We start from the raw sequence: 26187 nt of genomic DNA on the forward strand, positions 1-26187 counted from the left end.
CCACTCCCACGCCTCTCACATTTCCTGGCTGCAGGTTGGCAACACATGCCACCTAAAAACATGCCTAAAAATGTGAAAGCGGAGTTACGGGAGATCATCACGCCAATCCAATCCAATCCTGACCTGCTTGGATAAATGGTCAGCCATCTTGAGAAACGTCAGTTGAATTCTGTGCGGGTAATATATCGCTTTGAATCAAGAAGAGAATTTGGCAATAGCACAGTCCATGAGCGTTGCTTGATCCAAAAGAGTGCTTTATATCGTTGTGTAAGTGTATTTTTGTGACTACACTTAAATTACTCTGTTGAAAAGTCGTTCACTGCTATTTGTATTTGCGGACAGCACTACGATTTTTTTGGCGTTGGTAGTGTTTTGGGGCGTTGTAATAACTTCTGTTGCATGTCTTTAAGGCAGTGTCGGACTACCGCTGTTTCGGTCAGCATGCTATTTAGTGCATGTACGTTTGAGCGTTTTGCTTGGCTATCCCAAAGGGGGCATTGTAGGCCTAACAATTTTTGTTGACACTGTTGTGACCATCGGTAAACTAAGACTGATATTTGTACTTCGATCCTCTATTCAACTAGTCAACTGTAGTGCTTCTGCCTACCAATGCGGAGACTATTCTACCGACTGCGATATGGCTCCTGCATTAGCGACTCCGTGACTCCGCGTTTTCTTGTGCGCTTGGAAATAACCTTGTGTGCCTCGACGAGCGGGATAATGCTCCCTTCCGTTTTCCTTCTTGTTCGGTGTGTCCGACAGACTGTAAACTATGTAGCTTGTTAATCGACTGTAGATGCGAAAAAAAGTTTACTGCGACAAAAAGCAGGCGTATGTCAAGGGCGAGGTGCATGAACTGCCGACGCTAAAAGATGAATGCATTCCATGTGCATATTTGAAAGCAGACAAATGCACGGTAGGTACTGGGGTGTACAGCGTAACCGCTCACTTGTGCCTGCATGCCAGCAGCAGCGCGTCCCCGACACTTCAGGCAAAACCTGTGATTGCAGGCAGCTTTGGAGATACGATTCTTTTAGGTGCTCCCCTTGTCGTTTCTTTTATCGGGCAGACATTTTGTGATGCAGTAGCGGCCACATACGTTTCGGGCAGTTGACTCCCATGATGTGGGATCTCATGCACAAGGACTCTCTGCGAGGGGTTGCGTAGCAGTTAGTGGCAATTCAGGAAACAATTTGCTCCCATTATGTCCTAATGGCCTCCCCTGAATCTGTTGTATCGAGCCTTGAAGCCTTCTCAAGTTCACAGGAGTTAATGATATCCAGCGCTGATTGTCCTACATTGGTGTTCTGAGTATCTGTCTCGACTATGCTGGTTGCTCAGTGCTCTGTTCTCTGTTCAGGAAACTTGCCAACATTACACGAGATCATCATCCTCAAAGGGTAATGATGTCTGAGCTCGTGGACACATTGGGGAACTGCTCTCCCAGCAGGCCAATGAACCACACGAACAGCATCAGGTAAAGGCTTCTTTATGTATGTTTCCATGAAACATGTTGTGCCATTGTAGATGTATAAGACCTTGTTTATGTGTGTGTACATGTGCACTGGGAAGTGCAGACTTAGCTGTTGCTTTTGTGTGCCAGAATTGGAGGTATAAATGGTCACGTAGTAATTACAGTGGTTAAGTTACACACTCGCAAAAACTTTGGCGCTTCCTCCGGGCTGCTACAGGTGTTTTGTTAGGAGGCCGTTAAAGAAGCATGGAAGAGCTCGGGAAAAGTTGGAACTAGGATGACTTGCCCTGTGGTACTTGATAAACAAATTGGAATGGTTAACTGTATACTTGTTCACACGAAAAGTACAAGTGCAGTGCATAACCCTGGTGCACAAAGGGGCTTTCACTCTTGTGGGGCAGAAAGCCCCTTCTCTCTGTGACATCATGTCCTCCACTCCTTAGTGAGGCACGCATTTCTTTTGCCTAGCCAATCGCCTTGCTCTTGCACTATAGCAGACGACCCTCGGCTGCCAATAAAACTGCTCCAATGAGCTGACTTCACAGGAGGAGACCACGGAAGGAGCTGGGAGAGTTCCCCCTGGCACATGTATTCTTGCAAACTCTTTTTGTGGCAAATGAGAGCTTCCTAGGGAGAATATTTTGCGTGACTGTCCCTGAAGGTAGTCCTGCGAAGCCTCTGGTTATGGACACCTCTCCTAGACAGACTTGCCCACAGTGGACAGGCGAACATTAATGCTCTAACTTTAATATATCAATTTTGTACAGTCATTGCTCTTCGGCTATAAAGCACCGAAACGGACTTATCTTGTGTACGGACACGCCCCTTCAGCAGACAAGGATCTCGGTTCCGTGTGGGTCCGTACTACATAGAGTGGTTTTGCTGTGTGTCCATATCGCACGGAAAACGTGTGAGCATAGTACGACGACACGAGCGCGCTAGTATGATCTTGAGACCGGTAACACATCCTTGAATCTGTTTAGTCCCTTGGGTACCCGTGTTCCTTAGTCTTGAGGATATGTTTCCTGTCTTAACAAATGTGTTTGAGGTGCTTTCAGTGAGTCCTTTAAGCCTAGACAAAATAGAGGAAAATTGCGGTTGTCAGTATTGTGCATGCATATCATTAACAAATGTGTTGCCCGAACAAAGTAGTTTGTGCAGCTTGCTTGGCATCAGTAAGATTCGTATGTGGGGGACTTATTTTCCCTCGAGTAGGCGGGACTGGTAGATCTTGTGCATGGCGTCCAGCACTAGAATCTCTAGCGATTTGCTTGTTTTGCCTAACAAGTGAGCACACTAAGGAATCATTGTTTGTACTCATGCTATTCATGCACCATTGTTTTACAATGTGCATGCTAGCAAACGTAAAAGTGGCACTCTTTGAACGCATGTCTACATTACGTGAAAGGCGGAGGGCCCAAGGGTGCTGGATTCTTAACATTTTGCAAAGAAAAAAAGGGATTGTGTCACTTCGTCCCCAGTTTTGCCGGATAATTGTGAAACACTATTATTACCAGTATTATTAGTGTGTACCAGTATTGAGTTCTACTGCAAGGAGGTAGTAGAAAATCAGTGCAAAAATACCGCAGCTCTCGCATCATTGCATGTGTCTGCTGTTCTGGCAGCTCATGAGATCACATGCTTAAGACTTCCAGTGGGAACAGCTGTATAGCTTTCTTCTAATGTATGAGCTTGGGGCATATATTGTTGAGTTCTTATATCTTGATAAGTATTACACATAAATTCTTTTTAGCTACTGTGGTGGGCAGTGCAATGCGTGCAACATGTAATCAACAACACGTGTGAAAGTGTCACAAACCTTTTAAAGGGACGGTCAGATCCGCTTCAGTGGACTTTGAATCTACTGTGTCATTTCATTCCTCGTGGACCATTGACCACGGTATCTAAAATCCTACGCGGAAGAGTTGCGTAGCTTGACGTGGAATGCATGTCGAGATGATGACGGATGTTGAGTGTATCCTGGAGTTCCCTCTCTGGAAAGGTGAGAAAATGTCACTACCTAAGAAGCAACCAGGGCATGTCCTTGAGAAAAGGAATGCCACGGCCGTGTGGCATTCCAAGGTGCCTTTCCACTTCCGAGCACTGCCCTCTTACTCCTCCGCTTAGGGAGTGACGTCGCACCGTCGAAGCTTTGGCAGCTGCGGAAGCAGAGCGGATCTTTAAAATTTTTCGGACAAAAAAAAATTGTAGATTGTCGGCCGATCAATGTCGAACATAGTGACATCGGTTTCATAGATGGGTTTCCGGATGCAACCGTCCCTTTAAAGTAACTTTGTGGAATTTACTCCTGCACTGTAGACAAATGCATGTGCTCTTTGCAGTCGCAATTGTAACAAGACAAGGTTGGAATTGGAAATGTGATGGAGAGGTGTGGTCGTTGCGTATTGCTTACATAGTTACTGAATGTTTCCTGACTTCTGTTTTGACTTGTATTTCTTCATTTTCAGGGAAAATGATGAAGGCGGATGGAAAGCAAAGCTTGACATTCCTCCCAAGGATCTAAGGAAAAGAACATCTGTAAGATCTGCTTTCAGACTAATTTTTTCAACTAATAGTGAAGCAGATGTAAATATCAAAATCTGGGATTGGAACTCAAGCTGAATTGGTAAAGAAACCCACGAAAAAAACTGGACCAAAATCCTTTTTCTGCTGCTGGACAGGAACTGAACTGAACCGAAAAAAATCTGAAGTGGTTTAGGTGGAATATTTGCTTTAAGCCAGTGCTTCCCAATGTTTCTCGTGCAAGTCATGTAGCAGTTTTTGAATGGTTTCACTGTTTTGAAAATCTGATTTCATGAGACAAATCAAGCACTCGTGTTTGACGAATTCACAAGCAGAAACTCACATGAACGAGGCTTCAGTGTGGTAATGGGTTAATGGGGCTGCTAGAAGCTGCAGTTTCTACCCATCAGTTCTGGTTTTTCGGGATCCCTTGTGTACAGCTTTTGTCCAGCTAACTACTTCAAGACTGGTCTATTTTGCCCACAAAACTAAACGTCTCATAGGCTCAGGCGGGTGCGTAACAGCTCTGATGAACTTATTAGGCCGGCACGTTTCGAACTGTTGTTTGTACAATGATCACGTTGCGAAACCTCCCATCGAAGACCATGTATTTAGAGCACATTCACAGGCTTTTAGAGGGAGATATGTCAGACTTTAGCAGAAAATTCTGGTCATATCAACGACCAATGACCATGGTTTACATGGGGAGTGGCATGTCTCATGATTGTGTTCTGTGCAGGATGTCACAGATACTAAAGGCAACGAGTTTGAAGATTTCTGTTTGAAACGAGAGCTGCTCATGGGCATCTTTGAGAAGGGATGGGAGAAGCCATCCCCCATTCAGGAGGCGAGTATTCCAATCGCCCTGCTGGGCAGGGACATCCTTGCACGAGCCAAGAATGGCACAGGAAAGACTGGAGCCTACATCATTCCAATCCTGCAAAGAATTGATGTTACCAAGGATCATATACAGGGTGAGTACTTCACGTTCTTGAAGCTTTCTTCAGTAGGTACATGAAACTGTCCATGTTGGAATTGTGGTTCATTTTTGGGTGTTTGTTTTAAGGCTTTGTTTACTCAATGCAGCCATAACGGTGCGTCATGCTATCTTGGTTATGTCACGGTCACTCAATACTTTCTGGTCAGGAAACTCGTGCGAGAACTTCAGTTCGGTGGCGAGCGGTGGCGCGGCGATCGTTCGGGGGGAGACTTTCGTGTCCGCTGGTGGGGGGGCCTGCGCATATGGCTTGCAGAGTGTTTCTATGGGTGTTTGGAAGTGTACACTCTTTCCTTGTGCTTGCGTTTTGAGTGCATAACCAAACGTTCTTTTTTAAATATCCTTGAACTTTACTGCAATCTTTGCACTCTGTTCGTATGTAAGAATGACCTACACATATAAAGGAGACTTCGTCTGATTCGAACGTGCAGCATTTCGTGATGGCTATACGTTCTTCATGGAAGGGGAGCCTTAACTTGATGAGGACTGAATGAAAGTATTTTTTCTTTGGTAAAAAACAGATGACTTGGTCTACGGGGAACATTCTCTAATAGCCTTATTGTAGATGTACTGCGATGAGCGTGCTTTGTTCAGCTCCTTCAAGTTGTACACTGTGGGACATGAGTAGCATCAAACACTAAGAACCGTAAACTTTTCAAATATACATCGTTCAACATATTTATACAATAACTTGTCTTGGGGGGGGGGGGGGGAAGATGTAATGCCAAGTCGGCTTAGTAAACGAAGTCCGCTCATACCTATTAGTTTTTGCTGCACCGGAAGCAGGCAGATGGAGGGGGTGACGTTTTTTCTTTTATCTGTTCATTTTTTTTCTCTTTCTGTAATGCTTCAAGGCGTCAAAAGCTTCTGCGGACCATAAACTACAGACTCTAGACTCCATTCATGGCCGTGTATAGTGCTAAATATACAGTTTCCTTGTCGGCAAAGGAACATATCGTTTCCTCCGTACAGACTGTTCGTCCAAACTACATTCAGGAGGCACCAATCATTGTAACCTGCTCGTTTTGTTGTGATCTATCACAGCGAGTTTTCCCGTCATCTCTTCCCAAAGTGTGTAAAAATTGCTCTCTACGATACGTTAAACCATATGCATGGCACGGCACCACATCAAAAAACAATATAAGCTATTTCCTCGCCGAAAACGATCGAGGCACAAGATCTATAGCATGTGTATCCTTCGGCTCTCATACCGTCAGAGATCATTTTAGGTGATTAAAATACAGGATTTCTATACGTACTTCTTCTAAAGTCTTATCTGTCTGCGCTGAAATAGAATCACCTCGTCATTTTATCTCTGTTCAAGTTACAACGAACTGCTACGAGGAAAACAAGAAAATCACGCATTTGGAAAGTTTCGCCCTCACGCAATAACTACGGAAAGCGTCATTAGCTTACAATATATCCCTGGATTGAGTGACTGTGCAACAAAATGCAATATGTTTCTCGACCACCATGGAGAGCCCTGAGTGAGAGCAAAAGTAAAATTTTCTGTGTCAAACAAAGACAACAACGAACGTTGCAATATACACAGCAAATCTGTAAATTTACGTTCACTGAACTGAAATGTGTCCGCTCAAATCATGAATCGTTTCGAGAATTATTTCTGCTATGAACACAAAATGAACTTTAAAAAGTAGCTCATCAAATATTCCCTTTATCAATAGAAGCATACGGGCATTTGACGGGACCTTAGAATTCGATCGAATTAAGCGGAAAATCGAATTATCGGAAGTCGTATTAACGGAAGTCTACTGTACTCTGTTGTAAACGTACGTTAAATGGGCTTTGTCTTGGTGTGTGGTTTTCAGACCATACTTGATCAAGTTTTTTCTCTTGAAAGACAAATCTTATTCTTGGAGCTTACTGTCTGGTGCAGCTTCTGGTGGTAGATCTGACTCTACGTTAAAGCCAATGCATTTGATGCCTGCTTAAGCAGTAGTGGTTTATTGCGTACTGGTTGACTACTCCCTTTTTCTTAATTCACAAGTTTATAGAAGCTCATTTGACTTGTTTCTTCTCTGCTGTGGCTGTTGAGGACATTTTTTGCTTGTCCCCATGTGAGAATCTTATCGAAGTTTGTTATTGCAGATGTTAATTAAGTGGATTACATGAGGCAACATGGACAGTTTTTGAAAACGTGATGAATAACATCCAGTTCTGCTACAGAGAGATACTGACGAATTTTCCAAACCCTGATGTTCGCTGACTGCCCCATATTTTTTCATCTGTTGTGCTAGTGTTAAGACATGTCTTTCTTTACCAGCTATGGTGATAGTGCCAACAAGGGAGCTGGCTCTTCAGACCAGTCAGATCTGCATTGAACTCTCCAAACACTTGAAAGCCAGGGTCATGGTCACAACAGGGGGCACAAATCTGAAGGATGACATCATGCGCATTTATGAGAATGGTGGGTTTGGTTTTTAAATTCTGGTTTGAAATTACCTCAAAACCAACTCTACCGGGAGCCCACATGATATGTATACTATTTAATTTTGGGAGTGTGGTGTCGTTTGAGTATTGTTAGTAATGCTCACTGCACTCTGCTCACCCACAACTTTTCAGACCTTTTTGGTGAGAGTGTGCAAATTATGCATGTAAATACTGTATCAACTTATCAGCATACAGTTTGGGAGAGTGGGTGAACTTTCAATTCAAGTTTTGGAGACAAGGTTCCCCCTCAAGGAGGCAGGAGGCTATAACCTAGATAGTTGTCTGTGTTCAGTACACTGCTCCTGTGGTGTTCTTGGGAAAGGATGGTGCACAGTCTATACTCTGATATACAGATAACTCTCTCGCTCGTCCGCGACTGTTATTGCGTGGTGACAATACGCTGCAGAGCCAAAATATTTTACATGGTGACTCTTAAGGGACAGCTTCACAGATGAAGCAGGGTTTCCTGCCATGTTAAATGTCACTTCAATGCTCCTTTAACCTATGTTAACCTTTTGCAATTTAGGGCACATATTTAGTAATGAATTTGAAACCTTGCAGTACACGTGGTAATTGCCACACCAGGCCGGATCCTTGATCTCATGGAGAAGAATGTAGCACAAATGGACAAATGTGGAATGCTAGTCCTTGATGAGGTGAGAAATGTTGTTTGTAGAATATACCTCTATGGAGATGATGAAATCTATCCAGTTCTGCTACAGAAATATACTGACGACTTTCCAAAACCTGAAGCAGTGCCTGCATAATCAGTCTGTGTATGATTGGAGTGAAATGACGTGCAAGGGGTTTGCAGGCAGACAAGCTGCTGTCTCAGGACTTCAAGGGACTGCTTGACAAAGTGATTGGGTACCTGCCTCGTGATCGACAGATTCTGCTGTATTCTGCCACGTTTCCTCTCACTGTGGAACAATTCATGGTACGTTAGCAAGTCTCAACGTACTGTTTCGTGAACTTTGGGGTTTGAAACTGAAATAAAACAGATAAGAACCATGTTGCTAAGCTGAAGTATATGTTAGAAGACATATTATGCTCCGAAATTTTATATCTGTACACTTGGCCTGTTTCTCTACGGATAAATCATAGAAATTAAAAAAAACTGTTACACAGTAGAATCTTGATGATACGAGTCTCACGGGGTCGCGGAAAAAATTCGTATCATCCGAAATTCGTATCAAACGAAAAATTGAGGCAAGAAAATAGACAGTGACCGTTCATTTTCCGTTACTGTCAATGAAAGAGGTCGGTTGTAACGCTTTTGTCTCCATTTTTGGCCAATGCTGCCCAAATACGCGAGATGATTCAAAAGACGTAGCACGTGCTTTTCACCCGCACGACAGTGGTCTAAAGCGAGCTTCTCCTAAAGCAAGCAGGCGTTAGGTGAAGCCGACTTGCGGAATGGTGACGCGTAATGTTGCCACAGGTTTTCCTGATATGTTCCCTCCACGTGTTCTGGGGTTCTAGTCGCTGTTTTCCGCCAGAGCGATGTCGCACAGCTTTGCAATTTATTGTTGCAAGGAGGTAAAAAGGTCAAAACAGAGCTAAGGTGATAAGGTTCAGGGCCGTTCATTCCCTTTGATCTTATCTCCGCCACCGCCACCAAAAGGATAGTCATTGCTTGCATTGTGCTACGTGATGTAAGGGAGTTCGTGGTGAGGAACGCCCTCCCTTTTCGAAAGACTCAGTAGCATGACTCGCGCGCTCTCGCGTCACGGGGGAACGACCTCTGTCGCATCCTCGGCTCATTTGTATCATCCGTAAAGGCAAGATAACGCGTTCGTATAATCCGAACTCTAATACATGGGAAGAATAGGCATTCCGGCCGGGACCGGAAAAGAATTTGTATCATCCCCAAATTCGTATCATCGATTCTACTGTACCTGTGTTTCAGCTCCTTCCGTTAGATGGTGATATGGTCAAACGTGGCGTTGCAGACGACTTCGTACAGTAGTCCTCTGTACTTGGTTTCAATATCATCTGCAACTCGACATTTAACCGTGACCCCATCTGACTGAAAGAGCTGAAACACAGGTACGGTAGCAGACAGATTTTTTGGACTCCCACGGGAAACGGTGACCTTCGCCACAAGATCAGTACATTTTGCGATTGTTTTGATATAAAATTTTGGTGCATAATATGTTTTTGAACATCTACTTGAGCTTCCTGACACTGTTTTTTTGTTTCATATCAATTTTTTATTTGTTTTATCTCCATTACAAACCTCCAAAGTTTTACCTTGGTGAACCCTGGTACTTTTTATTGTCATTGCAAAGTAGTAGCTGCGATTTAGTGTCTTTGTCACTTGTGTGGCAGGTTTTGACTTGATGTTTTAAGGCTGTAGAAGCATTTATGAAGGGATGTAGGTGAGAGGGTTATCACCGTTATGTGATCATCACATGTCATTGCTGAATGTATTGCATCGGTGTGATTATCACCATATGTCATTGCTGTATTTATTTTATTTGATATTCAAAATCAAATATTTAGAATATTTGTACTCAGCATTTTTGCTATTTACACAGCCCTAGTTATATAAAGTGTACGGCAGGGGAACCTTTAACAGGAACAGTGTGTGCCAACCCTGATACCATAAGGGCACGTTTCTAAACAAGTGGTCCCCTGTATTATGCAACTTGTTTCATTGCCCTGTCCCTCACACCTTGCAGGGAAGGGTATCGTATGGTTCTTGTGTCATCCTGTGATTATTACATAAATTTGGCATCCTACTGCATTCAGCTCGGTGCTTCCAACAGTGCAAACTGTCAGTGACTGTGTGCGCCCTTGCCACTCAACCATCAGTTTTGCACCACTAATTGTGTGTTGGTGCACCAGCTAAGACTTTCTCATTAGATGTACCCTAAGTGATAGCCACTTGGAGTGCAGCCACTGTGTTAAACAAGGGCAGTCATTCAGGGCAGCTGTATGGTTGCCTTGGGCATTGATATGAATTGTAGCGCAAAGAAGCACTCCTAGAACTGTGGTGTAAACTTTCAGTGCGAGAACTCGTATTTCTGCTTATTGTGCAATTCTTTCAGAAGAAGCACCTGCATACACCATATGAGATCAACCTTATGGATGAGCTGACACTAAAGGGTGTCACTCAGTACTACGCCTTTGTGCAGGAACGCCAGAAAGTCCACTGTCTCAACACCCTGTTCTCTAAGGTGAGCCACCTGGACTTCACCTTCATCCTGCCGTTTATTTCTGTGATGCATCAGCCATTGTCAGTTCTGCTACTGAAATCACCTTGTTGACAAATCAATGCACTGAGAAACGTTTTTGATTTTTTTAAGTGAAAATGTTCTCCGTGATCGTGCTATTCATTCTGTGTTTTTATCATCCCAGCTGCAGATCAACCAGTCAATAATCTTCTGTAACTCAACACAACGGGTGGAGCTGCTAGCCAAGAAGATAACTGAGCTTGGCTACTCGTGTTACTACATTCATGCCAAGATGTCGCAGCAGCATCGCAACAGAGTGTTTCATGACTTCCGGGGTGGACTGTGCAGGAATCTGGTGTGCTCTGGTAAGCGTCACCTAGGATTTTCACTTTAGCTGTGGAAATAGCAAACTTTCCATTTACAGTAAACCCCTGATAACTCGAAGTCGTAAAAACCGGAAAAAATTTCGAGATAAGCGGGGTTTCGAGTTAAGTGAACAGCGAAAATTACATTGCCATGATGTTACCACAATGCGCTATGTTATGAAACGTAAAAAAAAAAAAGCGTTCCTACAGTAATAGGGCTCGTAAACAATTTCGAAGCTATTTATTTTTTAACATCTGAGACTGAATAACTCCGTAATAGCAATCTGCTTGGCATTCGCGTCTGTGAACAAGAAAGTATCTTCAAGCACTTCAATGCAACGCATGAGACACTCCTCTCTGCACGTCACTACCGCGGCCACTCTCGACGATTTCTGTATCACTCAGTTCACCGCTACTGGAACATCGCCGTCGTAAAGCACATAGTCCTCGATGTTGAAGTCCTAAGTCACTCTCCCCAAAACATGCGAGGCGCATCACGTCGTTGCACAATTCATCACATCCACTGAAGTGGTCTGCTGGCTCCGGTACGGCGGTGGAAGACCAGAAACCCGCATGAGTGAAACAGTTCATGCTACTGGCTTGATGATATTGCTACCAGGCCTTTGATAAGTGCCACCTTCCGCTCCAAAGTCGGGGACTTTCATGCGCGTTGTTCAGCCCTCATGGCGCCGCGAATTACAAAACGAAGAGATGCTCGGACGAATGCAGAGGAGGACGGTGCGTGGGGCACGAGTCACTAGGACTGAAAGGCTTTGACCTTGACCTAGCCTGTGGGACCGAAGAATGCACGTTATTAGCCATAGGTACGCAGACCTACCAGTGATAGGATTTCGAGATATCCGTACTCTGGCAAAAAAAGCTTTGACTTAAAAGGGCCCAAATATATAGGAAGCATTGGGACATGGATCGGGACGCAAAAAATATTCGAGATAACCGATATTTCGAGATCAGAGAGTTCGAGTTAACAAGGGTTTACTGTATTCACATTCCATTGTGAATAGTTTATGAATATTTCACTTGCACTGTGAATCGAATCTGAATAATCAAAAAAGGTCCAATTCGTATAGTTTTCGAATGCCTCATGGTGAAATACTTCGTGGTGTTGTGCTCGTTCAATGTTCTTGTGTTGGCGGCTTTTGGACTCCAATTTTGCGGAAAAAACCTCTCCTTAGAATCGACTAAATACGGTAACTCGTGAAACGGCCCTTGAGTACTTTGTCAAGATAAGATCCTAGGTCCTCCTGATCAACTTTTCACTTCATTTTATGACGACTCATGAAGTGTAGCAGTTAATGATGGTTAATTCACTTACTTTCAGACCTGTTCACACGTGGTATTGATATCCAAGCAGTGAATGTGGTGATCAATTTTGACTTCCCCAAAATGGCCGAGACTTACTTGCACCGCATTGGCCGTTCTGGTCGCTTTGGGCACTTGGGCATTGCCATCAATCTGATCACATACGATGATCGCTTCTCTCTGCACCGCATTGAGCAAGAACTTGGTACAGAAATCAAGCCCATTCCCAAGGTATGTTATTGCTTGCCCTTCCAAACCATATCTGACGCAGATAACAGTCCTCGTGAATTCTGCATGAGCGAACAGGATTTTTTTTTTTTTCTCGGGGTACTTCTTAGATGTTCTTTGTACTGTCTGGAAACTGTATGTATGATGGGAATTAAATGAGCCACGCTGTCAAACTCTACGGCACGGCTCACTTGAGCACAGCTGTGTCAAGCTGCCTCAGCAGGGCCGTGATTTTTTTGACCAATTATCACTGTACTGACAATGGTTATGAAATGGAAGTGTCGATTCAGCAAAGAGCTCAGGGTGAAATCGGGTGCAAAAATTCGTTTTTGTTTGAAATCACAAAATACAGTAGAATCTCGATGATGCGAATCTCACGGGGTCGCGGATAAAATTCGTATCATCCGAAATTCGTATCAAACGAATTAAACCAAAATAAAAATTGAGGCAAGAAAATAGACAGTGACTGTTCATTTTCCGTTACTGTCAATGAAAGAGGTCGGTTGTAACGCTTTTGTGTCTAAAACTAAAAGGAAAGTCATTGCTTGCATTGCACTACATGATGTAAGGGAGTTTGTGGTGAGGAATGAGGATCGCCCCCCTTTCCGAAAGACGCAGCAGCATGACTCGCGTGCTCTCGCGTCACGGGGGAACGACCTCTGTCGCATCCACGGCTCATTCGTATCATCCGTAAGGGCAAGATAACGCGTTCGTATCATCCGAACTCTAATACACGGGAAGAATAGGCATTCCGGCCGGGACCGGAAAAGAATTGGTATCATCCCGAAATTGGTATCATCCCGAAATTGGTATCATCCCGAAATTGGTATCATCCCGAAATTGGTATCATCCCGAAATTGGTATCATCCCGAAATTGGTATCATCCCGAAATTGGTATCATCCCGAAATTGGTATCATCCCGAAATTGGTATCATCCCGAAATTGGTATCATCCGTGATCGTATCATCGAGTTCTACTGTAGTAGAGTTAAGATGCGGAGAAAAATTTCAGTTTACAAAAAGCGTGCATGAGACAGCGGGAGGTGCAGCATGGTGCAAAATATTTAGTGTTCGCCCAAGCCCCTGTCTGCCTTCATGTTTGCGCTTTGGCACCTAAGGAAGTAAATTTTTTTTTGTGTAATACCTATCTTGCATATTCTAGTGCAGTCTCCAAGTTTTTCTTGCGTTCTGAAATCTGTCTGAATTATCTGGCAGTCCGAATTTCTGGTGAATGGCATAAATCCACTTTATTTCAAAAGCCTTCACTCTGAACATTCAAAGTAAGTTTAAGAAAGTACCTATGCGTGTCTGTTTCGCGGCAAGAATTTGCAACAATGTATTGTGGCTAATTTCAGCTAATGTAGTACTAAACTTGTACAGGTTCACCAGTGTATAGTCGCCGGAACCAGGATTGCTGTCCTGTATGAGGGCGCATTAACGATGTCCACGTCGTTGTCTTATCTTACCTTTGTTGTTCGGGCAGAGGACGACATTGATGCTAAAGGCAGTGGGACACTTTGTCTCAAGTTATTCCCGATAAATGTAGAATGCAATAATTTGCATCAGTGTAAGTCTGCACTCGAACTTATACAGCAACAGGAGTTAGACGAGTAGAAAACTGGAACCACGAATACCGAAACTGATGTGGTTGACATTACAGCACGTGTGCTGGCAAATACCAATGGGAATAGCTAGAGCTCTGATGTCATAGCTTAGAGTATGTGGGCTTGAGGGTTTATACCGTATTTTTTCCAAAATTGTCTTAGATTTGAGAAAATACGGTATCTCCAAAAAAATTCATTCCTTCGTGCTCTAAGAGTGCATACAATGTGCGCATCATGTAGTGAACCTTATCTATCAAATTGTCACTGTTACTGTCATTGTATCACTGGCACATCGTAAGCCCCAATAAACCATTTTAGGTTTGAAGTGAAGTGAGCACAGATAATCAAGGATGGTCTTCCGAAGAACCAAATTATTGGCTCCAGAAATACATTGGTTCGATGGAGCGTTTGATCGTGTTCGCAGTTCATGCATGTGAGGGAGAGAGGAGCAATGTCAACGTCTCAGTGCGTTCTTATTTGTTATTGACTTGATGTGGATTGATGTAATCAGCAGATCGGGCTTCTATCTCATTGCTTTTGCCATGGAAGCCATGCGGTCGCTTCGTTGTCACCTTAGTGTTGTAATGTCTTTTCTGTGGTTCTTTGCGATTAGTGCAGTCCGAAAACTAACGGTTTTGCCAGTTGACGAGAAACTTGTGGTAATGGATGCCATGTTCAAGGGTGAAAAGAAGAGACTTCTCTATACGCGAGTTATGCTTGCATCAGAAAGGACTGTTAGGCTAAACTTTCATTTTGTATGCTCTTGAATGGCACTGTAAGTACATCAGTGACTTTTGTGCTCAATAGAACGTGCATGATATTCAAGAATAAGAGTGCTGTTCATATTAAGGCACTCTTGTGGCCAGGGTGTCGAACAGAAAAATTTTTTGTTCCGGTTCTATCACAAACGGTCTGGTACCGGTTCTGCTCTGGAGCAAAAAAAAAGTAACTATTCATACCGGTTTTAACCTGTTCCGCTTCTGGTGTGCATATTCATACCCAGAAAAAAAATCAATGTTGCAAAATGTAAGCCCGTTTATTCTGCATACATGGTATAGGCAGCTGTGAAATTGGTAGCTCCTGGTTCCTGTAGGTGACTGTCGGTTCAAATAGGCTTTCTCCTTTCTTGAAGCGCATGATACAGACAGATTTGTTTGTTGTGATGTCATATGTAAAGTACTTTCTTGCTAGATTGGTGCGATCGCGTCCCATCCGAATCTCTGTTGCTGCTTCCTAGCCAGCAAGCACCACCGCACGAGTATGACTCAGATAGAGGAACACCTTCACTCACAAACACGCACAACGGCGCAGTGTTCTTTTCGTGTCCTGTCCACAAAAGGGGCGCCACTTAGCACGCGCTTGCCCTCGCGAATACGTAAATGTATTCAACTTCGCTGCTCTCACACAAGGGATGCGTTGTGCGACATTACCGATAGAGAAGCTGTTACGCAACCTCCTTAGGTCACTGTTTACTTGAGTGTTTCCTCTTAAGGGGGGATGTGGCAGTTAAAGCTAACTTCCTTATTTATAGTTCAAACTTAACCAAATTTGGTGTGATTATGTATTTCAGCACCAGTATCTCAATGCAACAATCAGTTTCTGAATATCTTTTACTTATTGAGTTATAGGCATAAGCATACTGTTTAACGAGCCTCTTTATTGACTAATTGTGTTGAAATTTCATATTTTTGTCAAAACATTACTAAGGGCCTGCCCTGTGCAATAAAGCTGTTAGTTGTTCTCCCCTTCTCATTTATTACTAGCCAAAGTTTAAATAACCCTTGTCCTGTTTTTCTACAGATATACTGCTTGACAAAAAAGGCTTTACTAAATTTTCTGTATGAGATAAATAATAATTAATAGCTTTATTGCACTCCTTAATGTGTCTGGAACTCCATGCAACAGACAGGAAGCCTCTATCTTCAATAGTACAGATAGTACACCGTGATGACAATCAGATGCAAATGAAAAGCTGGGAAAACCAGCTCAGTTTCTTTTGCTCTATTTGTCACAAATCTCTACAGCAGCTCTTCAAAACCCACCAAGACAGTAGCCTTTCTAGTCACGCAGCTTTTTCAGAGCCTAATATTATGTAAAATCAATGTCATCATGCTTTACACTCCCCGGAACAGCCGACGCGGCACGGAACATCGAGGAAAGCGCGCATTTTGAACATGAACCAAACTCTGCCTCCGACAATAGGAGGACAACGCGCTGGCCACGTGACTCTTGGGAGCCAATCACTTTCTGAGTTCTGCTTTCATCGATCGCGCCCTGCTCCCTTATTTGCTGTCGGAGAGGTGCGAAACTACAGCCATCGGGGAGCTGGATGTCTCCTCTTTCAAATGATACCAAGATGGCACCGATCGGCGGGAAAATTATCGCGCAATGGGCAAAACAGAAAGAGCTTTCCGAGCGTAATTTCTACTCACTTTTTTGCGAGTGCGGGTTACAAAAATAAGTACTTAATCAATTTCTAGTCAGAATTTGACTGAAGTACTTCGTGATATGATAAGTGAAGGCGTGAGGAGCACAAAAATGCACACTTTGAAAAACCGACTCTTTGGACAAAATTCGACATTTTAATTGCCGCATCTCCCCTTAACCAGAGAGGAGTTTGGGCGGATGAAATTAAAACGAACACTACGGCACATTGGTAGAGTCACAACCGGTCACATGTACGTCTGAGTCTGTGTGCGCGAACGATAAAACGTTACAAAGGGAGCCTAAGGGTCATAGTATACAGACATACATTGCACCGTAGCCCTCGTAAAGTATCCATGACATGACTTCAGAACATGCGACGTTAGTTTCATTCGCCTATTCGTAGTCCAAACCGGCGAAGTTTTTTCTTGGACCGAAAACTGTTAAATAAATTTTTCGGTTTCTCTCCTGAGTCTTTTTCTTTCGGTGTTCAGTTCTGGTTTTCGGTTCGCTCAGACACCCTGCTTGTGGCAGAACGACTCTTGGTCCCTTTTTTATCAACCAGTTTGATTTAATATACTGGCGGCCATTTCCAATTTCCTTATATGGTATAGAGGTTCCGCTGTATTACATTTGTATCACCACTTACAGTGTAGGTGTTCAGGTTTTGAATTCTAAAGTCTTGACATTTCTTGTTGCAGGTCATCGACAAGAACCTCTATGTGGCAGATTGCCAGCTGGAGGATGCAGTGTCAGAGGCCAGAAAGTAGAAGGCACAGCCAGAAACCTCAGGTATACAAGTTGGGCCAGTAGACCCCTTTGTTTCGTAGAGTCTGCCCACTATATTGCGAATGACAATTTGTTTACTCTATTCTAAATATAATTTCCGGCATATAACGCGTCTTAGGTAAATTTGCTCTCCGGATACCTCCTACGTGCTATATGGTGGTACGTGTTGTATGTGGTACCTAATGTCACAGCTCGACTCGTGGTTGCAGGGATGTTTGTGGTCCGGTAGTGCTATGCGAAGAGCAAAATTTCTAAATCTAATTCAATAACATCTTGCACAGTGAGAATGGAATGTTAATTCCTTCAGTTTGGCGTTTCCCTCTTTGGAACATTATGATTACTGCTACATCTAATGGGTCATCTTTTCTGTCAGAATAACATATAAAAAGAAGCCCCTCTACATTACATTACTGCGATGTGTTTCCTCTGATTTGTTCGCATTTGTACTAATGACCAATAATGTTACCACAGAAAACATTCCCATCCCTTGTGGGGGAGTTCTTTGATGGACTTGTCTAGGAAAACATTGTAAGCACAAGAAGTTGTCATGCTGAAAAGCAAGCCTTAGTGCATATTATGGGCTGCTTGAAGCTCTCCACGAATGGACATTGTTTCCAGACAAGGAGAACAGCCACTTACTTGACACTACAGGTGTGCGAATACAGTCGAACTTCAATATAAGGAAACCCATGGGGACTGCAATTTCTTTCGTTGTATCGAACATTTCGTTGTACCGAATTGAAGGTCACGGATCGCAGCCTTTGCGAGGGCACGCGCTGTACATAAGCGTCGATAACTCCCGCTACGACGCGGAAAAGTGTTTTGTGAAAAATGACAACTACAAATACAGCGCCAAAGCGCACCTACGGTATTTTATTCTTGCGTGAAATAGCCGGTCATGCGCATCTGCGTCGTGCCTAGAAGACGCGGTGTCTCGCATTGTTCGTACGCAGCAGAAGCCTCCACACCTTTCTCCAGCTTTCTGTTGCGATCTCCCGCAAACCTTCGTCTATGACAGTGCGTTTTCCGTAAGGCTCTCCGTTGCTACGGCAAGTTTGTCCCCGTCAAGAAAATCATGTAGGCTGATTGCGTCACTTACGCCGCCACGTGAACGAAGCGTTTCCCACGTGCGCGATGGCTCCTTGCGTCTCGTGCTCTTTTTCCTTGGCAGCAACCGGACAGTTCAAAACAAGCGTGAAAAGGAGAAGCCTCAGAAGAAAATCCCTAACCTTCCAATGACTCAGACTTCCTTTTGTAGGTACCAGATTCCTCCCGACCGTAATTGCGTGTGCCATCTTTCGCTGCGGGAACAGGACGCTGCTTGCGCCCTTTGTTTTCATGACCCTAAAGTCGGCTTTGGGGTCATAAACCTTATCTCGTTCTTTCGCTGTATCGAGGCGGCGGCTAAAAAGTGTTTCGTTGTAGCGGGAGTTAAAATACATTGATCTCGATGGCCCTCTGTCGGGGAATCCAAATTATTTCGCTCTATCACGAATTTTGTTATATCGCGTTTTGTTGTAACGAGGTTTGACTATATAACAAAACTCACGGGGACCGCAGTTTTTGTTGTATTGAACAGTTGGTTGTATTGCATTGAAGGTCACGAATTGCGACCTTCGCAAAGGCATGCGCTGTACATAAGCGTCTAACTCCCGCTACAATGCGGAAGTTTTTTTGTGAATGACTACTATAAATACAGCGCCAAAGGGCACCTATTGTATTTTATTTTATTCTTCTGAAATAGCCAGTTATTCGCGTCTGCGTCATGCCTAGAAGACGCGGTATCACGCATTGTTCGTACGCCGCCAAAGCTTCCTCAGCTTTCTTCATATCGTGTTGCGATCCCGCAAACCTAAGTACGTCTATGGCAGTGCGTCTTGTGTAATGCTCTCTGTTGCTACATGTTTTGGCCCGTTGAGAAAATAATCTAGGTTAATTTCCTCACGTACGCCGCCACATCATGGTGCATTGCGTCTCGTGCTCTTACCTTCGTCCTGTACCTGGCTGCAACCGGACAGTTCAAAACGAGTGTGAAAAGAAGCCTTGGAAGGAAAATACCGTATTTTCACGCGTATTAGCCGCACCGCAGATAAGCCGCAGGACTCGTTTTTAGGTACATTTTGAAAATGTTTTTGCAGATAAGCCGCTCTCGCAGATAAGCTGCGGGTAATACGACGCAACTGCTTTGTGCGCTACACCAGTGATGCACATACAAAATCAACAGAGACGCTCAACGCTCGTCAGCGCCATACTCCCTGCCAGCTGCCCTGTTCCCGTACTTGTCCGCGAAGTCGACGACTTTTAGTTTGAAGCCGCTGTCGTGGCTATGCCTCAGTGTTGGAGCCATGCCTCACCTCTAACTGCCGTGCCCGTGTCCACGAATGCTGCTGCTCTCGTCAAATGAGAACTGACGCTTAGCTGACCACGTTTTATCCCAATGACAGGTGTATTGAACCCTTCCTGTGGGTCTGCCGACAAAGGAGAACATGGGGAAGGCCATAAACCCTGTCCACATTCCGGTGTCGGCATGATGTATAACAAAGGGGGTCAGTTCTAGTGTTCTACTAAGATCGGATTGTGCCCTTGTTGTGTGTTTTTCGTGGATTGACGGGTTAGTCCACTCGAATGTGAAGTGGACCTGCCCCTGTTCGGTATTGTTTGTGCACTGGCAGGGCGGTCCTGTTCTGAAAAACGTGAGGCACTGTCGGCCCTTTCGTTTAACCTGCGGTATGGGGAAAGTACCAGGGAAAAATAGTCACCAGATAAGCCGCACCCACGGATAAGCCGCAGAGCGTCCACGAAAAAAATAAATCGCGCATAAGCCGCGGCTAATACGCGTGAAAATACGGTACCTAAAGTACCAATGACTCAGACTTCCTTTTGTAGACTTCCTCAGCTTCCTCCCAACCCTAATTGCGTGTGCCATCTTTCGCCTCGGGAACAGGACGCTGCTTGCGCTCTTTGATTTTATCTCCCTGAAGTCTGCTTTGGGGTCATAAACCTTATGTCGTTCTTTTGCTATGTCGAGGCGGTGGCTAAAAAGTGTTTCTATTTCTATTCTAGGGTAACTATTCGAGAAATATTCGATTTGACAGTGGCAGGATTAGATTTGGTCCTGAAAACCACTATTCGCGCAGCTCTACTTGGCACTGATCTGCATGGCCCATGCTCAATCTGAGATACTGTCTGTGTCAATTTCAGTAACGTCCTGTAGCAATTTGTACTTACCTCCATCTCTGTTAGACTTGGTAAAGCTTTGAAACCGTAATCTGGGAAGATAGTTCTTGCTCCAGTCTGTTCTTGAAGGCAGAGTGTAAACAGGGAAAGCAAAGCACGTTCTTCGATCAAGGCACTTGTTAACAAAGTTGCAAAAACATTGCCAAATTTATAACGAGCACGGTCAAATCTGACAACAAATGCAAGGTTTACTCTGCAGTCTACAGTAAAGCTTCGTTAAAACGTACCAGCTTATGCCGTAGTTCAGCTTTAAGAGGACAGTAGAACCTCGTTAATTCGAAGTCTTCTGGACGGTGAAAAAGTGAATTAAGCGGGCGTTCGAATTAAACATGGTGAAGGGAATTGTATTTATTTGCCAAAGAACTTGCTGATCTTCCTCTGCCGCTTTCCGAAAATGACATCGCATGTCACCATGCGTTCAAGATGGGCTACAAAGTCCATTATATCGCTGCGCACGCCGTTGGCTTAAACTTCCGAAAATGATGGATGGCCAGTGTTCAGATTCCTCGCAGCCACCGTCTGTCAGAGTCCAGAGATCGGGTGTCTCTGCGGCCAGGTTATTTTTGACACAGCCGAAGCGTTGGAAAATAGCAGTTAGACGTGCAAGTGACACGAAACAGGAACCATGTTAACTCAACAAAACCAAATTAACTTTAGAGCAAAACAAGGATCACACAAAGCTCAACTGATATCATTAAATGCCCCAAATACTTATACGGCTACAAACAGGAACTTAATTACTACATACAGGCTTGAACAACTATTAACACACAACTTGCCACTCAGGCCTAACAAGACTCAAAATTTAAGCTAATCAAGAGTCTGATCTGTTGGAGCTGGAAGTCCCGAGTTGGGGCTGGTGTCCGGGTTTCCTTTCCTTTCCTTTGTTGCCCTCTGTGGTTGGATTTGCATCACTTCACCTCACTATACATGACCACACCGTTGAACACACAAATAGAGCTGTCCCCTCGTCCGTACGACTTTCCCAGACTGCCGTGTGCCGTCAAACCTCCTACACTGTAAGTGTCCGTTCAGAGTCTGACCAACACTGCCACCAAAAAATGGCGGTTCCTTTAAATCACCTTTTTACCTCAAACGACGCCGACAGTGCAAAAAACATCTTAATCGAAGGCACCTGACGTTCCGATCCTCCATTAATACATGGATCTTAATCTGTTATACCTGTTGACTTCAGGTGCTGACACCTCACCCTCTCCCTGGGATTCCCTATTGTCGCCTCACTTTGGGGAGCGGTGGTGGTGATTGCTAATCTTGAAAGTGGTCTCTGCGACTAGCCCAAGGCAAAAGCCAGGTGTCCTTCCCGCTTTGTTTAGTCCAGACTTCGCACGTCTATGCACAAAGCCCGCAGGTGGTGCCTCTTCACAAAGAAATCTTTGCATTGAAGAGATATCAAATTCAAAATGAATTCAAATATACGAAATACTAGGGGTGTGCGAATACTTGAGTTCTCGAATTTGAATCTAATATCAAACGCTCGAACTACTCAATTCGCGAATCGAATATCCAATATTCGATTTTTCGAATATTCGACTATTCCACGAATATGAACGACACAACCCGAAAGTGGGCTTCACCTGATGCTTCCATGCATGAGGTGAAGCCCACTTTATGAAATTGCCCTTGCTGCAGGACCAACACAGGCGGGACAGTGTTTAGTTTAAGATAAAGTTATCGAAAGTTAGTTTTGTAGACATCGTCTGTGGAGGGGGTGGCGCCCCTTCCATATGCAGTTTAGCGGTATCTATAGGGGCTTTGATTTGATGTCTATGCGGTCGCCTTTAAAATGTTAGGACTCTCGAATAGTGACTACAGCCCTCGACCAAGAAGGGTATCTTAAAGTTGTCCTTTACGTCTAAAATTTCAGTAGTGCAACTTCCTAGGGCAAGTGCAAAGAAACTAACCGGTGTTCATGGCAAAGCTGAGGCAGGATGCCAATTCATTTGTTTCACAAATGGCCTGTGCTTGTCTGAAACAATTACAGCCTCATCCGTATGACATGCTACTGCCTGACATAAAATTTTGAAACGAAGGTAACCACTCCAGTACTCCAGTAAGTGTAGGCTCACCTGAAAAGCAGGAAGCACTCTCATGTAAAATTAAAGAATAGGGGCTTTAAACAGAAGAATTGCATGTCTATCTTGTGACAGTTAATGCCCGAAAAATTACACTAAAGCCATGGGCTACAAAATGGAAACTTTTAGTGCAAAAATCACATATTGTAAATTTTGCACGAATATTCGATTCGGTATTAGGAATTTTTTGCTCGATTCGATATTCGATTAGACTTAAAATATTCGGATTCGCACACCCCTACGAAATACAAATAATGGTCAAGCATACCTGGCGCACTGTGACACCGTCGTCACTCTTTGCTTGTGCGAGCAGTCTTCAGAACGATGTCCCCCGTGACACTTGGGGCTCAGGTCTGTTCTGTGACTTTTCTTTGCCGGCGAGTCCTCTCAACACAATGTCATGCCGAGCATGAAAGGCCCGGAGCCATCCTTCAGAGCCCTTGAACTTGTCATCAACGTCGTATATGCACGGAAAATCTCTGGCCTTCGCGCACAACATGGGTCCAGACACTGGTATGTTCTGGGATCGCACTTCCAGAAACCACTTGTACAATGCCTTGTCGACGTCTTCGAAGTTAGCAGCCCGCATTCTTCTCCGTGATGGTGCACCTCCGCTGTTGCCGTATTCCCTTTCAAGCTTGGCCCGGTCTTTTAGGAACGTTGACAGTGTGAGTGCGCTGTTTCCGAACTCCCTGGCTATGTCGCATTTCTTTCTTCCGGTGTCAACCGCGTTCAAAACGGCCATTTTCTCCTCCAGGGAGAACTGCTTTCGTGTCGTGGATGCTTTCTTCGTAGCCGTCGCGGACGACTGGCGATCTCTGGCAGACTAGCCTTATGAACACCAGTCGGCTTTTCCCCCTTTTTAACATGCCCGAAAGGGTGATTAACCTTCATCTCCAGCAAGTGTTAATGCCCCATCCAGCCCGGTCAGTACCCCAGCAGTCAAAATTCCAAAACCCTCTGTGGACTCTTCTTTTTGCTATTCATATGCGGTCATCTCCAATAGCGACTCAGAAGGGCACATGACCTCCGCCCGCGTCTTCCGCTACTCCGTTCACAAAACAGCGCATATGCCGAAAATGAGGACCGTGGCGTGACTCATGCGCAGGAGGCCGAACGATGCTGTGCGTTTCATCGCCCGCTTCCTTCATCCCGCTTCGTGCTTCCGAAACTTCGTTGTATGCGTCGTGCGCTTCGCCCATCGGACCGAAAAATAACTTGGTTATTTCGGTAGTTTCGTTGTAAAGGAATTCGTTCTAAAGGTCGGAAATATACATTGCGCTCTATGGGGCGCTGACGCGACCGTGAAAAACTTTCGTTGTAGCGGTCTTTTTGTTATAAAGGCGTTTGTTGTAAATGACTTAGACTGTACTTTTTTGCTGTGCTGCTGGCGCGCAGGCAAAGGAATTTCTGCTTGTGTAGTTTGTCTCAGTACGCATTTAGTGTAGTGACAGTTGCATCAATTGCTGCTTTTGAATGGGAAGACACAATGTGCTTGTCATCGTCCAATCCACCTGCTGATATATACAGAGCGATTACATCGCCTGTTTCTTCAGGGCAAAAATCAGTGCAGGTGTCTAAAATAGCACGGGTGTGCACATATTTGAGTTCTTGAATTCGGATCTAATATTAATCATTGAACTATCACACGTACATGCAGTGTTGTTTTGGGAACATCACCAAAAAGTTCGAATTTTTTTTAGTCTGAAAAATCTGTCGGACCAGTAGCCTTGTAGACTGCTGTTGTGTGCTGTCATATCCTTCGTGACCCAGCAGTAATCAGTCAAATTTTGCCTTTTCAGGGTTCGTGTACATTGGACTGATGAACTCTAGGTCTCCTTCCATCTTGTACAGGAAAAGTATATGTGCTCGAGTGATTGTGTGTGTGCGTGAGACAGAACAGTGTGCAAATGCGGACGAGTATTTATTGAAGTGCTCACCTGCCATAATTTATTTTATAAATGTGGGCTAGAAGTCCAGCCCAACGTTCGGTTATTTTTCGTGATGAGACTCCAGCCCTGACATTTCAAGTGCCCTGCAAATGTGCTACTGTGCTCGTGAACTAGTGCGCTGTACAGAGAAGTCTCGCGCAGCTCTTTGCTCCACCGTGCCAGGTCGTCTGACAAAAAAAAATGAGTGAGATACAGTTCCAACGAGAGTTTCGATTCAAGTGCTTGCGAGCTTCGTCGCCCAAACGAGACTCTTGAACCTTTGTGCATGTGAACATACGGCCATGCAGTGGGCGGTGGGTCTCTCACATGTTAGAGGATCACATCATTGTCATTATGGTGGTGACCAGTTTGCCACAAGACTGAGTGGGGTGGGTGCCCCCCCTTTTTTTTTCTTCCAATGCTGATTGTGTCTGCGAGACTTATGGTATATGAAGTCACAGCACCCATCCCATTTGTTTCTTCTGGAGGAAAGCTGCTCCGACACATTACCGTTTTGAGGACTTTTTGTTTTTGTCCGTACGACTGAAAGGACGTAAAAGATGCCAATAAGGCTTTTCTTAATGTGAGGTAGATGAGAAACCAGGCCTCTTTTTTTCCTTTATTTCTTTTTTGCGGGAGACCTGGGGATTAAAGAGCAGCTTTCCTTCTCCCCCTTTACCCCTATCCCCAAGCTTTTTGAAGGGACTTTTTTATGCCCCTTTTTTTCTGCCACTTATTTGAGTTCCCTTTTTGTAGGGTGTTTTCCCCACCCATGACCCCTGGGGAAACTTTCCTGAAAAGGTTCTCTGTTAGCCTGTAAAAAACGAGGCGAGAAAGAGAACTTGTGGCTCGATGAGGGGGATTGGCTCAGTTGTATTATATTGACCCTGAAAGTACAGTGTTTTGCAGCTCACCTTTTCTGTTAGGAGACAGTAACTCCCTGTGCAAGTATGTGGGAGTGGACACTATGGAGTGCACAAGCTGTGAGTGAGTGACTGCGTGACGAGTGCACTCTTGTTCTTTACGAGCTGTGAGCTAATGCGGCAAGACCTTCCTTTTTTTTTTTTTTTTTTTGCCAATATGACTTTGTTTGCTGTATCCCATAGGTGATTTAAAGGCAAGCCCCCTCATCAGGCAATTTCTCACTGTACGCATTAGTGTGTACCCTTGCAGCAGGACGCGCTTGTTCAAATGCCGCTAGGAAAAAGGGGATATTTTTCAGAGATGTGTCCCCATTTTTGTTAGATGGGTTCTCAAAAATAATAACTCTGGTTTCTTGGCCTTCCAGAGTTGCCCATGGTTTGAACAAGTGCTTTCCTGGCTGACCTAATTTGATTAGGATGACAAGGCCAAGCCAAATTTGATATCCCTTTCTCTGTGGTGGGGAGCAGTTGACAGGACAGCAAGGTTGACGGAATATTTGAAGATATTTTTTTTCCCCACCACTGATACGAGGATGCAAAAGATTGCTCATAAGATTGGCATGTACCCTGATTGGCTCGAAAGAATGAGGCAGAAAGCAATCAGAATGGAACTACTAGTACCTGCCCAATAAAGAATTTATAATTTTTAA

At 44.3% G+C, this 26187-nt stretch overlaps 1 protein-coding gene across 2 annotated transcripts; it reads left to right on the forward strand.

The window, feature by feature from the left end:
• The first annotated feature begins 113 nt into the window (after window positions 1-113).
• LOC135385617 (ATP-dependent RNA helicase me31b-like) lies at window positions 114-26187 on the forward strand. 2 transcript variants are annotated; one of them, XM_064615049.1, is made up of 12 exons: window positions 114-267; window positions 1361-1477; window positions 3943-4012; window positions 4737-4971; window positions 7279-7422; window positions 8007-8101; window positions 8260-8382; window positions 10499-10627; window positions 10809-10989; window positions 12329-12540; window positions 17266-17356; window positions 24486-26187. In XM_064615049.1, exons 2-11 carry the CDS (start codon window positions 1404-1406, stop codon window positions 17332-17334), a joined length of 1332 nt encoding a protein of 443 aa, XP_064471119.1. In that variant the 5' UTR covers window positions 114-267; window positions 1361-1403; the 3' UTR covers window positions 17335-17356; window positions 24486-26187. The 2 variants fall into 2 exon arrangements, with proteins under 2 accessions (XP_064471119.1, XP_064471120.1); XM_064615050.1 differs by having other exon boundaries at window positions 10502-10627.

Source organism: Ornithodoros turicata, chromosome 2, assembly GCF_037126465.1.
Source record: "Ornithodoros turicata isolate Travis chromosome 2, ASM3712646v1, whole genome shotgun sequence".
Lineage (NCBI taxonomy): Eukaryota > Metazoa > Arthropoda > Arachnida > Ixodida > Argasidae > Ornithodoros > Ornithodoros turicata.

Coding starts and splice junctions, on each gene's coding strand:
- LOC135385617 (XM_064615049.1), top strand. CDS start 1,404: ATGATGTCTGAGCTCGTGGACACATTGGGGAACTGCTCTCCCAGCAGG. Junction 4,013..4,736: donor ATCTAAGGAAAAGAACATCT/GTAAGATCTGCT, acceptor TGTTCTGTGCAG/GATGTCACAGATACTAAAGG. Junction 10,628..10,808: donor TCAACACCCTGTTCTCTAAG/GTGAGCCACCTG, acceptor TTATCATCCCAG/CTGCAGATCAACCAGTCAAT.